At 37.7% G+C, this 13,384-nt stretch overlaps 3 protein-coding genes across 5 annotated transcripts; 2 read left to right on the top strand and 1 right to left on the bottom strand.

The window, feature by feature from the left end:
- Nucleotides 1-1,505: 1,505 nt before the first annotated feature.
- On the bottom strand, nucleotides 1,506-3,431 carry LOC125209103 (uncharacterized). Its single transcript, XM_048108706.2, has 2 exons — nucleotides 2,915-3,431; nucleotides 1,506-2,507 (listed from the first exon to the last, which is right to left on the bottom strand). The coding sequence occupies exons 1-2, from the start codon at nucleotides 3,181-3,183 to the stop codon at nucleotides 1,736-1,738; spliced, it is 1,041 nt and encodes a 346-aa protein (XP_047964663.2). The 5' UTR covers nucleotides 3,184-3,431; the 3' UTR covers nucleotides 1,506-1,735.
- A 1,278-nt stretch (nucleotides 3,432-4,709) lies between these two features.
- Nucleotides 4,710-8,288, top strand: LOC125212719 (Optic atrophy 3 protein (OPA3)). The gene is made up of 4 exons (XM_048112955.2): nucleotides 4,710-5,170; nucleotides 6,122-6,256; nucleotides 7,297-7,383; nucleotides 7,718-8,288. Exons 1-4 carry the CDS (start codon nucleotides 5,045-5,047, stop codon nucleotides 7,871-7,873), a joined length of 504 nt encoding a protein of 167 aa, XP_047968912.1. The 5' UTR covers nucleotides 4,710-5,044; the 3' UTR covers nucleotides 7,874-8,288.
- An 826-nt stretch (nucleotides 8,289-9,114) lies between these two features.
- Nucleotides 9,115-12,662, top strand: VOZ1 (vascular plant one zinc finger protein). Of its 3 annotated transcripts, XR_007175034.2 has the most exons (6): nucleotides 9,115-9,258; nucleotides 9,599-9,850; nucleotides 10,340-10,480; nucleotides 11,167-11,695; nucleotides 11,796-12,439; nucleotides 12,526-12,662. XR_007175034.2 is itself a non-coding variant. In XM_048114656.2 (5 exons), exons 2-5 carry the CDS (start codon nucleotides 9,620-9,622, stop codon nucleotides 12,350-12,352), a joined length of 1,458 nt encoding a protein of 485 aa, XP_047970613.1. In that variant the 5' UTR covers nucleotides 9,115-9,258; nucleotides 9,599-9,619; the 3' UTR covers nucleotides 12,353-12,662. The 3 variants fall into 3 exon arrangements, 2 of the variants coding, with proteins under 2 accessions (XP_047970613.1, XP_047970614.1); XM_048114656.2 differs by having other exon boundaries at nucleotides 11,796-12,662; XM_048114657.2 differs by having other exon boundaries at nucleotides 9,154-9,292; nucleotides 11,796-12,662.
- The last annotated feature ends 722 nt before the right edge of the window (nucleotides 12,663-13,384 follow it).

The following is a 13,384-nucleotide window of genomic DNA, read 5'->3' as shown; positions in this document are numbered from 1 at the left end:
TTGTGACTTTTAATCGAAATAGAAAAGTGTGACTCAGAGAATGGGATTATAGTAAATGTAATGTCAGATTTGTCACGAAAAATGAAAACCCTGCTTTGAAACAGATAGGCATTGACTGTGTTTGCCCCTTCTCTAGAAGCTTATTTTACTAGCTATAAATATAGCGTAGCTGATGCTATTTTTGTACTTTTATATTCCAGATTGGCCTCATTATTTAATCATCACACATTTTCGTACATCCCTATATTTATTGCAAATTGCAATGCCCACTATTTTATAAATACAACTATTCATTACCAAATTTTATAACTATAAATTGATAATTTTAAAAACATTTATCAGTTAATGCTGATTGTAATATGATAAATTGTATGATATTTATCAATTTATAATTAGATATGGTAATTTCACAAATTGAATTTACAATTTGTTAGTTTCGATTTTTATACTAATAAAATCTTGCTAAAATAAATATTTTATAATTAGTTGTTAGTTTAATAATAAAATATAATCCGATGAATCACTATTTTTAAAACGTACTCTAATTATAAAACTTTTCAAATCTAACCTAGGGCAATAATTTGGCACCTCAATTTTGTTGACTTTAGTTAGATCTGAAAAAAAAAAATCAATCGATTAGGTATGTTTTTGTAATTGTTATAAGCGAATGAAATGTAGTCATGTAGTTGGATTACTATTTCACTTTTATTAGGTAGGTAGATAAGATAATTGTCACTGAGTTAGTTAAGATTGTGATATTGTAACTGTATGTATATAAGTATTAGGGAATGATTTTTGTCACGTAATGTCTTTACCTTTTTTTCAAAATCAGTTTCTATATCCAATTTTATGATTTTTATTTTTTTTCCCATAATTATATTTCATATCTTGACTAATGCACACTTATTATTTTTTGGAAGAAGACATAAACAATTAACATTCAACCCTTAAAAATAAAAAATCAATTTAAATATAAATTTTAAAACTGAGGCATCAATTTTATTTAATTGGTAGGGACCTTAATAAGTTTCTTGTGTTAAATCATTAAGATTACTCTCTTAATGACTTACTTTTGTGAATCTTCATTTCCATATTACTTTCTTTAACCAATTCTTTGTTGGTCTATTTATGCTACCCTTATTTGGACCCAGTGAGTTGAAAATGGGCCTTTAATAAAACATACCTACTCAGTTTAATGAAATGGGCCTTTAAAGCACCCTTAATTTAATGCCTCAATGTAAATTGGTGCCAATTCGGTAATAGTAATACTGTACAATACTGAATACTACTACTACATATAATCCATTTATTCAATATTGTTTATAACTATTTATTTATTTTACCCCTATATTAACACTTCAAATGTTTTATAAAATTAACATAGAAAAGAAAATTTCGAACAAAAAAAAAGACCTTCTACCAAAGATAATTATATGATTAATATAAATTATAAATGTATACAAATTACAAATTACAAACCTCTCTCTTAGCCAAAGACATTAATCTGTTCCCCAAAATAAAACAAACTATATAAATCAACGTACCATGCGCACGTTCCATAACAACTAGAACATTTATTTTTTTGGCAATGTGTTTGAAAATATAAAGGAACAATTAGAAATAAAAAAGGAATGCAGCAACTCTACATAGACGAGAGCAAATTAAGGAAGGTGATATTGTTGCCTAATTTTTCTAATGCATCGGTATTATTAATTAATCAACTAGCCAACTATGGCTATTGGAAATTAAACCTTACGTTGCACCCTTTCGAATTCGCCCTTTTCAGTTTCTGACTCGGCGACGGCGATAAAGTAGCCGCCGGCGACCTACACGACTCGCTCCGATTCAACGTTGTCGACGGGCACTTCAGTATTCCCTTTATAGGCTTCTTCGTCCCGCCTCCCGCCGACGACTCGTCGTCGCCTGAGTTTCCGCCTTTCTCGTTGTCTCCTTCCGACGTATACGCCGGAGACTCGTCGTCGCCGGCGAAGTAGTCGGAGAACGGATCGTCTCGGTGCTTGGCGTCGAGGAGATCCTCCATCCGGGCGCGAATCTCGGCGTCGGCCACGTCTTCGCCGGCGCCGGCGCCGTCCGGTTGGATTTTTTTGCTGGCGGGGAGCTTGAACCATCCCTCGGCGAGGAGTTGGAGGGAATTGAGATTTTTGGCGAAGGAGGGCTTTTTGGAAGGAGATTGGAGCCTCTTTTTGTGGAGCATGCCCATGGCGATGAGGCTGGTGACGAAGAGCTGGCAGATGGCGCACTTGATCTGCGCGTGGCGCTCGAAGGAGGCGGACTCGGTGAGGCCGATCATCCGCTTGATCCCGACGACCTTGCGGGCGAGGTCGCCGAGCTCGTAGCGCTTGTATTTAGGGTCCTTGTAAACCCTAGCGGCGATGTAGCCGATGTCTATTTGCCTCTTGCTCAGGCCTAGTTCGTGGAAGGGGAAGAGCTCGGTTTTCTCGGGAATGCCGAAGCCGACGAAGCGGATCCGCTTGTCGGCCAGGAACCTGTTGGGCAAGAATAGTTGGCATATGATATTAAAATGAGAACTTGACAATTCATCGGTTTACTGATTTATTAGTTGGTATCATAAAATATACTCCTACTATGTTTATAAATCAGCAAATTGATACTGATATGTTTTGTTATCTCAACTTATATTAATGAATGTTCTAAATATGATAGAATGAATAGAACAATACTTTTTTTTGAAACAACAACCGCTCGGGCCTACATTTGTGGCGAACTAAAGTATGATAGTCAAAACGTAAAAAAAAAAAAAAAAAAAAAAAAAAAAAAAAACCAAAACAAAAAAATCCTCCAAGGCAAAAACTAGCAACAATCTAACCAAAAGAGCAAATACAGAGAAACAAAAAAAAAAAGAATGATGCATGAATGTTGGAGGGAAGAGAACCTGTGGATGGGGGCGGGGAGGGACTCGCCGGCGCCAAAGCGGAGGATGACGCAGCCAGCGCCGAAGGAGAGGAGGAGGAGTATGATGGAGGGGTCGCGGGGATGGCACATGACATCGAGGCCAACAACGGGGGGCTCATCCCATGTCTTACCGTCGGGGAAGAGGAAGTCGATTTTGCAGAGAGATTCGAAGATCTTCTTCTTGAAGGTGATGCCTTGAAGCTTCACCTCGAAACGGTTAGTGCGCAGGTATACCACCCCAGCCGCCATTAATTCCAGATGATTGAGAAATTGTAATTAAGAAGAAGAAGAAGAAGAAATGGATCGATTAAACGCACGGTCTTTGCTAATTGCTAGCAATCTGTCAAAGACACTGAGATGGGCCAGCCGAGGGTGGTGGCCATCTGCGTGCGATCGATCGACTCACAACTTTCACACCACAAAAAAAAAATACTCAAACTCAAGCTCAACAATTGATTCAAGACGTAATATACAAAGGATCACCAGAATGAGGGGAAATCCTTCTTCTTTACTCTCTACCACCGTTGCCTTTTGCCTCCTATTTTTTTTCATTGGATAAGCTTCATTCATATTCTACTAACGTTTCTCCATGAATGTAGAGTTTTTCTTCTAAAAGTCAATGTTATGATTAATTTACAAATCATATTAGTAAAAGAAGAATAAAATATGAAGAAAAATTAAGTACAAACATAATAAATGTATTGATTTTTGTCATAAAAAATGACTCCATTATTGTTAGATAATCTAAAAAGGATTCCGAACAGAAAACGTTAGAACAAAGCCAATCCACCAAAATTCGGGTCAACCATACTTGAGCGGCGGGTTAATTGGATTACGCATCTAGCTAACAATTCCTACTTATCATACATTTTTTTTCGACTCAGGGATATAGTATGAACTAACAAGGACATGTTTATTTGTTAGCATTAAGTCTGAAAAAGCGATATGACTTTTTTTAATTAGATCGAAAAAACAATCAATTAGAAATCTTATTTTTAGAATTCATATTTCCAAGGAATTGATTAAATGAAAGTAATGTTGTTATAATATGAATCGAGGGAATATTACCTCCTTAAAATATAGGGCTGGGAATTCGGTCATCGGTTAACCTAACCGAATCACAACGGTTCTCGGTTAACCGATAACCGACATTCCGAGAATTTCGGTTATCGGTTCGGTTTCGATTCCAAATACTAGGCGACCATCGGTTCTCGGTTAAGGTTCTCGGTTTAACCGAGAACCGATCGGTTAGAACCGATTAGAACCGCCCAAAACTAATCACGCAACCCTTCTTTTCCTTCGCTATTCTACTCTCACGGAGCAGCACAGCCTCCTCCACACCGCGCAGCCAGCAGCCATAATTTTCGGCGCTGCTTTTCTTCACCCCGGCCGCTACTGCGACACTCCGCCATGGATCCGCGCCTTCGCCTTCTCTTCACTCTGGATTTTGGCATTTTCAGTATAATTATCAGTTCACCACTACAAACATATAAAACGTTAAGAGCAATTGGCGCAAGTGGTTGGCTGGCTGTTTTTCTCACCCATTGGCAAAGGATCGAATCCCAGCAACATGTTTTTTTTTTTTTTTTTTAATTCGGTTACATCAGTTAACCGGAACCAAACCCGAATTCAGTTCCGGTTCCAGTTCTTCATTTTCGGTCAATTGAGGACTCGGTTAACCGATCGGTCGGTTCGGTTATTTGTACCTTGAAATAAATAATGAAGGGTAATTCGATCATTTGTTAAAATCGATTTAGAAAAAAAAAAAAAAAAAGAAAGGGAAAGCGAGTTTCATATACCAACAATCAGGACTTGTTGGGCGAAATTGACTTGGCGCGGGTGATTCAGATCATCGCCAATCACACTCAGTGTTCTTCAATCATCATCATTCAAACTTGACAACCTTTTGATCTCCATTTTTGCCTTGCTTTACAAGAAACTCTGAACCACTCAACCCTTCCTCTCCGTTTATCCTTCCACAAGCATCAGTTTTTGTTACTCCATTGTTTTAGTTTATGTAATCATAAAATCAAAGTTGGAGCTTTCTTTTCTTGGTGAATAAGACTCCAAACCACAATTAAGAACGAACGAAGAATAGCGGTCATTAGTAATGCTCCCTCTATTGAAGCTCGGAACGCTTGCCCTAAAAACTCTCAGCAGACCCATCGCCGCTAGACTCAAGCAGCAGGCCGGGATTCACCCCAAATTCAGAAATACCATAGTTAGCATAGCCCAGGTATTCTACATTTTGAGATCGACAATGAAATCGTGCTTGTCTAATTTTGAAATTTTGTCTCTCTATTGATTAAATTCTGCCTTGTTTCGATTTTTACGCATCAGTGTTTTGCCCTGAAACCCCTTGATTTAGTAATTTTCGGCTCATTGCTGGGAGATTTTTTATTTTGTGCTGCTTATTTTGTGCCTAGATGAAGGTAAAAATAAAAAAATGAGTAAAATGTGATTGCAATGAGGAACTGGTTTGCTGCAATCGGAGTAGTACGTGTTATGAAAATTTTATTGAGGCCTCATTTTGTCATTCATATAGTTTAGCTTGTCTTTTGTTCAAACATGTTATTAGACCAAATTGATATCTGGACAATTCAAGATAGTTATGTAGTTCCTCTATAATTAGTTTCTGCATATGCCAAATTCTGTCAGCTATCTTGTTTGGCTTTATTTCTACCTTGATGATTGAGGAATAGGAAATTATTTAGTATATGACTGCAGAGCTGTGGCTCTTGGATGTTCATATTCCCATTGGCTTGTAGCTTTGGTTTAGCCCTATGAATCTGTAGGATTTTCTCTAATAGACTTCACTAGGCTTGTCTGTGGTATTATTCTGCTGGACACCGTAGTCATTGCATAAGACAAGTTTTGGTTTTTGTTGCTTTAATTTCAAACATTTGCTCAGCAATTCGTGGGATGATGACGTTTGTCCCACTCTCATCATTTTCTTTTTTGGTTTTGCCTTCTTTTAAAATTTCCATCTTTGTGTTCTCATCTGATTTTGTACACCACATAAATAATTTGTGCTGCATCGTATGTTCTGAATTACAGTCTTGAAGCTCTCTAGGAGTTGACATGTCTTTGTGAACTAGCAATGATTAGTTCAGGTGTCACCCAATGTGCTTGATCATCACCACATCTAGAACTAGAACTTGCTTATATCATTTATTGCTTGAACCAGGCTAATCACAGGATCACAACAACCATGCAAAGGCGCATATATGGTCATGCAACAGATGTGGAAATACGACCTTTGAATGAAGAGAAGGCTGTTCAAGCTGCAGTTGATCTCATGGGGGAACTTTTTGTCTTCTCGGTATCTTTCTTCCAGCTTCAAATTTTGTTCAGCTACTTATCTGTGTTGAATTTTCTTGAATTATTTTAGTTCTTTAATGTATACAAACTTGTTAAAAATAGCCCAGGAAAATGTCAAAAGAATACAAATTTTGCACAGATATCGTGTCTAATTCATTTTATTTCCAGCAGTTATTTACTTGGCCAAATCATGAAATTTTTGGTTTCCAATGAGAACTAACAAATCCAGTTAGTTTGAAAGCATCCTTTGCCATTGTTTTTGAGTTAATCTTCTTTTTAAAGGCTTATAATCTTTGATATTCTACTGATTTTGATTGGCATCAAGAACCATAATTATGCCTGTAGAATACTCACAACAAATCAGTAATCCAAGATTTGTTAGTCATTTTAAAAGTAACTGCAGCCTGCCATTCAAAACTGGTTTCATGGTCATCTACGGTCTACTTATCCTAAAAATGAGGAAGAAAGATAGTGCAGGCTCAGCACTTTCTGAACTGATATTTGTGAATTACCTAAGAAGGTTAGAGATAGGCCAAAATTTATGCCCATGGACATAGTTTATCACTCCATTGTTTTTAATTCATTACTGTTCGGTACCTGCCCTTACTGGTTGTTATCTGAGCTTTTCCAGAAAAAAGTCTTTCTCCATTCTATATTATGAATAGATTGTGTTGTGCTTTGGAAACTTTGAAATCTGTTACTGCATTCAAAGGTGTTACTGGTTGAACTTCTTCTATGAAATTATTGTTGGCGGCCTTATTTGAGTGGATTTAGAGTATCTGAAAATAATCGTAATGTTAATGAGTTATGCTGACAAGGAGCCATAGAACTACCTCTAGAGACTACAGACGACTCTTCTTCTACTTTCCCATTGTAATTTCAGAGTAATAGTTTCAATATTTGATAAATTGTGGAATTGAAAGGCATTTCCATTTTATACCTCATGACTAGCTTTGTAGCTAAGCCATCCATCTGTAAAAATTCAAACGCAATACATACATACTACTCCTTTTCTGATAATGTTCCAAATTACATGATCAGGTGGCAGTGGCTGCTCTGATCTTCGAGGTACAGAGAAGTGCTCGATCTGAAGCAAAAAAGGAGGAAGTTCGCAGGCATGAAATGGAGGTAATTATACTTTGGTTTTGTGCTTCTTTTTACCTTAGTTGAGTTTGCATTCATATGTGTGCGTTGAGTTTCTTTTGATTGACGAAACCTGCCATGCCTTATGTTCAATTAACAAGACAAAGCAGTCAAGCATTTCTTATTATTGTCCACATTTTCTAGCATCTGAATTGCTTAACGTACAAGCGAGCTGTCCAAACAATTTCGTATTCATACAGGTTACTTTAAAACCAGAACAACGAGCTATAGTGAAAAGCTCTGTTTCGACACATGTTTTGTATGAGAGTCATCACTACTAGTTCTGTTGACACATTATTCAAAACTGAATGCTTTCCAGGGAATGAGGCAACGGGATGAAGAGTTAGCGCAAGAGGTAGAGCTTCTGAAGCAAAAACTAGCAGAAATCGAACAAATGGCCAAGGCACGAGGCCTTGCCGGAGTGTTTAATTTAAGACAGGCCCAAGCTGAAGCCAAGCCCACACCTGTAGCTTGATCTGCTATAATCACTAATAATTCATCTAATACTGGGTGATATCAGTGGCCTCCCAGATTCACCTATTCCCTTTTTACCCATTTTTTCAAGAACACTGTAAAAGATAAGAAGATAGGACAAATTCTTGCCATATTTTTGGATGAAAAGTTAAAAAGCTGGGTGCGCCACAAGGAGTTTTTGGCATGGGTAGTTAGTTGATGGAATCATGAAAAATATTCGAAGAATTCTCTTTTGATAAATAGTGATGATGATGATGGTGGTGGAATGTAATTCCATTTTGGCCAATTGTTTAGTGATATTTGATGTCTAAAACAGGCAAAGAAAAACATTTTGAAGGTGCTTGTTGTTTGAAAGATTAATGGATAATTCGGTGGTGTATGTGAAGAGAAGGAGAATATTTGTGGGTGGGATTTAAGCTTTATGCGTTTCTTTCTACCCTCTTTTTCCCTCAATCACACATATTACAAACTTTTATTGGTGGATGAGATGCTCTAACTTTCTCCTTTAATGCAATCTGCTACATAATTATATATATTAAATGTTTTTAGACATGTAACTTTAATAATTGTAATTTTGCCCTTTCTAGTTAACTTAGAATATAAATGTGGTGGCTGTAAAACTGCAAACACGTTATCAATATGTTCGTATTCTATAATTACTTAATTTGAATAATTTCTAGGTAGGCTAGTTGTTTTCTTTTTAATCAAAGATGAATGGACCATGCTTTATGTAGCTTTCTGTTTAAAAGTCTTGAGTTTGTTTGTCATATTCAAATTTGGGTTTTACAGTTTGTTTTAAAAAATTTAATACATTTTTATGCATCGTGTTTCTGTAAATAGTGAAATGTTACTACTAATTTCTAAAACCACATGAAGACTACTAAATTTCATAGTTAACACTTAACAATAAATTATTAGAAATAAAAGGATGCAAAGTATGCATGGTCCAATGACGTTAGTTGAAATAAAAAGGTCGGTCCACTTGTTAAACAAGTCAAATTAAAATAGTTTTGATTCGTGTGAAAATCCAACCACAGATTTATCTAGTTAGATATAGGTATAATTTTATCTATTATAGAGAAATACCTTTATCAAGTTAATGACACAAACAACTAATTAAATATGCATCTTTTCCTAAAGGGATAAATTCTTTTTGATTGATAAAAAAAAAAGCGAAGGGCAGATAGAAAGATATATGAAGGGGTAAATTCGGAAGGTTGCATTGCTTTCACCAATTGCGCAGAGCATCAATTCTCTGTACCCCAATATATAAAATAGAAAATTGGTGATAAAAAGAGGAAAATAAAAACACCCTCTTCTTTTACCCACCTTTGACACAGTCGTCACGACAGTGCCCACTCTTCTCTATCTCGCCACTTCCAACCGGTAAATTCTCTCTCTTTCATCGCACATAGGCAAGGCAAATGCTTCATATCCTAATTTTTGTGATCTGATTTGTAATTTGGTATGTCTCTGTTGTTTAGGTAGAATTGTCTGGTTTGCTTGTGAATTGTTCGTTGTTACTTGTTAGAATTTGAAATTAATTTGTAGATTTAGCTTTAAATCGTTCATCACTTTGCGTGTTCTTTCCTTTTCCTTTGGAAATATGTTGGGGATTTTTTTGATTTGGTTTGCTGAGAGGGTTTGGGGATTTTTTGCTTTTACTTACTTGGATGGGTCTTTACTCTTTATAGTTGTTGCTCTGATCCGTTAGTGGCTGCTGCAGAAATTCTCTGGTATTAATTTGATGGGGAAGGGTTCGAAGAGCGCGGCATGCAAGTCCACATCACACCAGCTCTTCAAGGACAGGGCGAAGAATCGCGTGGATGATCTACAGGGGGTCTTTAGTGATCTCCAATCAGCTAGGAAGGAGAGCCGGTCGATTGATGTGGCTGTGCTTGAAGAGCAAGTTCACCAGATGCTTCGTGAGTGGAAGTCTGAGCTTAACCAGCCGTCCCCAGCTTCTTCTCTGCAGCAGGTATTCCCTGGCAAGGGGGCCTAGATTTATGCTTATATCTGCATCGACATTTCATAAGGTCGTCTCTTCTTGATTTCTGTGATGTATAACCTGGATTTTAACCGTTGAGTCAGGATGATGCCAGCTTGAGGACAATGAGTTATGCGTTTATTTCTTTCTCGTTCTTGGGATGGCACATGGCATTATCCCTTTGTTGATTGACTGATTCTCCAGTTTTCTGCTTTTATGTGTGCATTTTGGTCATCATGTAATTATTTTCACTTAGACTTCCAGCCTGCTGATCAGCGTATGGTGGTTTGAGTTAGGAGGTATTGAGTAGACTATTTCTTGTGCCTTTCATCTTCCAAATACGGTGTATTTGCAGAACTATTTTTGTCTTGGTTTTAGTTTATCGTGCAAATGATCAAAGACGTGCATTGATCACCCCTACAACTATTGAGACTTTGGGTTTGATTGAATTGAGTCAATTGATGGATGATCACTGTACAGGGAGGGAGCCTTGGTTTTTCATCGGATATTTGTCGGCTGCTGCAGCTTTGTGAGGAGGAAGATGACGCAACTAGTGCGTTAGCTGCACCAAAACCAGACCCTGATGCACAGAAGGCTGTTAATGGATATACTTCTCAAGAAGTTAGTAAATGTCTATTATTTTTTTGTTCATAGATGTCTTCTAATAATGGTTATCATGATAGTTTTGAAATATAGTATGTATATCTACCTATTTTCTAATCCGGAACTTTAGATAGGCTGCCAGCCATTTTTCACACTTGCTCCATGATATAAATTAAAAAGTTTGTTTTGTGTATGCCCTGAATGATAAAAACAGTTACTAAACCAAATAGTGTTGCTCTTGGATTATTTTAAAACTAAAAGCTAGTCCTTTTCCTACTATCTCTTCAATGAGAATATGTAAAAATTTACTCAGTATTATTCACAAATGATGTCTGTCTATTCCTAAATCTTCCTTGCTGCCTCAGTATGTGGATTTCAGCCTGAAAAGGGTCCGGAAACAAATCAAATTGCAAATTTTATGTGGTCTCTCTATCTGTAATGTTTTTTCTGATGAAAATCTGTTGAGCATATGATGCTTTGACTATTATATGTGTGACTTGTCTCTGCTGTTCAACAAGTATGTGTTTTTCCCTTTTAAATGAAGCAACATAATATTCGGGCTCTAATTTTTTCTGTAATTTTGAGTGAATACACACCTAGGAGTAGGACGCCACCAGTGCCTGGGATGCTATGATTTTTTTCAACTTTCCCCTACTATGATCTGGCTGTCCCTCTCATCCATTTTGCTCGTCCTTTTCTTGCAGAATTTTAATATTACCAAGGGTCTTCAAGAACAAGGCTTCCAGTTGGTGGAGCAATGCAAAAATGCTGCCATGGGAGTTAACATGGAAATGAACAACTTGAATGTGCCTTCACAGCTAGATTATCATTCATATGATTTCCATCAAGATTTTGAACAGCCGTATTTTATAGGCTATGATGGCACGGGGTTCATCGGTGAGGATGTTTTGCCTCAGATTTCTGGGTATCAACCAAATATCAGCCCCCCACCATCTGCTTTCTTGGGGCCAAAATGTGCCCTTTGGGACTGCACTAGACCAGCATTGGGGTTGGAATGGTGTCAAAAGTCTGATGACTATTGCAGTATCTATCATGCTGGGCTTGCACCTAGTGAAGGCTATTTTGGTAGGCCCCCTGTTGTTCGACCGAGAGGCATTGGCTTAAAGGATAATTTACTTTTTGCTGCACTTGGTGCAAAGGCGCAAGGAAAAGATGTTGGCATTCCTGAGTGTGAGGGTGCTGCTACAACAAAATCACCTTGGAATGCACCTGGTAAGTGGGTTGTTTTCTTTCTCTTATGTGCCTCCTGAATCCTGATCGTATATCCTTTTCATGTTATGCTTATTACTGGTTTAATTGTGCTGTTGGGCAGAGCTCTTTGATCTCACTGTTCTGGATGGCGAAACAATCAGGGAGTGGCTGTTTTTTGATAAACCGCGCAGAGCCTTTGAGAGTGGTAACAGGAAGCAGCGATCACTTCCAGATTATAATGGGAGGGGTTGGCATGAGTCCCGAAAACAAGTGATGAATGAATTTGGAGGGTTGAAGAGATCCTACTACATGGATCCTCAGCCGATGGAGAATTTTGAGTGGCACCTTTATGAATACGAGATCAACAAGTATGACGTGTGTGCATTATACAGACTTGAAGTAAAGCGTGTTGATGGCAAGAAGAGTCCTAAAGGGAAGTTAGGCAATGATTCTGTTGCTGATCTGCAAAAGCAGATGGGCAGGCTGAGTGCTGAGTTCCCAAATGAGAAGCAGCGAGTCGTCAAAGGAAGGGGAAAGAGCAATTTGAAGGAGGGAAGTGGGAGAATTTACTCTGGTTCGAACGCAATGGAAGCAAATCCAGGTGAAGGGCTTGAATATACAAGAGGCGCACCATACGATTATCTTGTGGAAGATATCAATGGGTACTACATAACATGATGATGGTTGTGGGAAGTGGGAACGAAAAGAGGCTCTCTATCCAAGTATATATAATTGCTCTTTGATTTCACTCGGCCTCGCCTCCAGGCAAGTGGTGAAGTTGTTTTCTTTTTTCTCTTCTTTTTTCCTGCTAAATTGTTACGTTTTTGTTGATAGGGAGTTGGTTGTAATAGGTACTGATAACATATTGGGCGACAAATGAGTGGGTTGGTTATGGTGGATACTAATTGCACTTCTTGTGCAACTTTGTAAGGAGAATTTGTTCAAGCCTGACAATTTGTAATTATTTAACCTCTTTTCACTTCTGCAATGCCTTTTCTTCACTTCTATAAATCTTTACATATTTTATGTAAATATAATTGTTAGAAAATTAAAATGATATGATTTCTTCCTCTTTACACCAGTGACACTCTTTGCAATACACGTAGAATTGTCACCAATCTTGAATTCGATCAAACTCTTGTATTTGCCGCTCTTCCTTCTCCTTCCCTTTCTCAGTATTGGCGGAGTCGATTTTTTCAATTCGTGAGTTGGCACCACTCTTCCTGCTCTTGAACGCTTAGGCAGCGTGGCAACGAGCTGAAATTGCTCAGGTTTGTATGAAGACGGCGAAGGATCAACGGGAGACGGGGTTTGCTGGTGTGATGTAGCGATGCTAGCGCTAAGGTTAAACCAGATCGGATCGAAGTCAATCAAGAGGTGTGACATGAATCGCAAAAAGTCACAACTCGGCATGACAGCGCAAAGAGGACTAGGGTTTATATCAATTTGGGGGAGGAGAAGCATATGGAGGCTTTTCTCTAAAAAAAAGTGCATACAAGAATTAAATTCTGTCATTAGAGGGCTTTTTTTTAATTCCAAGAATGCCAATGACGGGAAGACGCATATTAAGGGGCTTCACTCAAAGAACAAATAATTTGTTTGCCCAACTAGAGTTAAGTATTGCTGATGTTGTGAGTACCTCAGAAATTTATCCATGTTATAAAAGATAATTAAATATATTTGAATAAATATTATTTGACTAAATGTTGC

Source organism: Salvia hispanica, chromosome 3 (genome assembly GCF_029641045.1).
Source record: "Salvia hispanica isolate PSC_SH4W2 chromosome 3, Shi_PSC_v1, whole genome shotgun sequence".
NCBI classification, from domain to species: domain Eukaryota; kingdom Viridiplantae; phylum Streptophyta; class Magnoliopsida; order Lamiales; family Lamiaceae; genus Salvia; species Salvia hispanica.
Note: the sequence above shows the minus strand (reverse complement) of the source record. Positions and strands in the feature narration are given on the sequence as shown.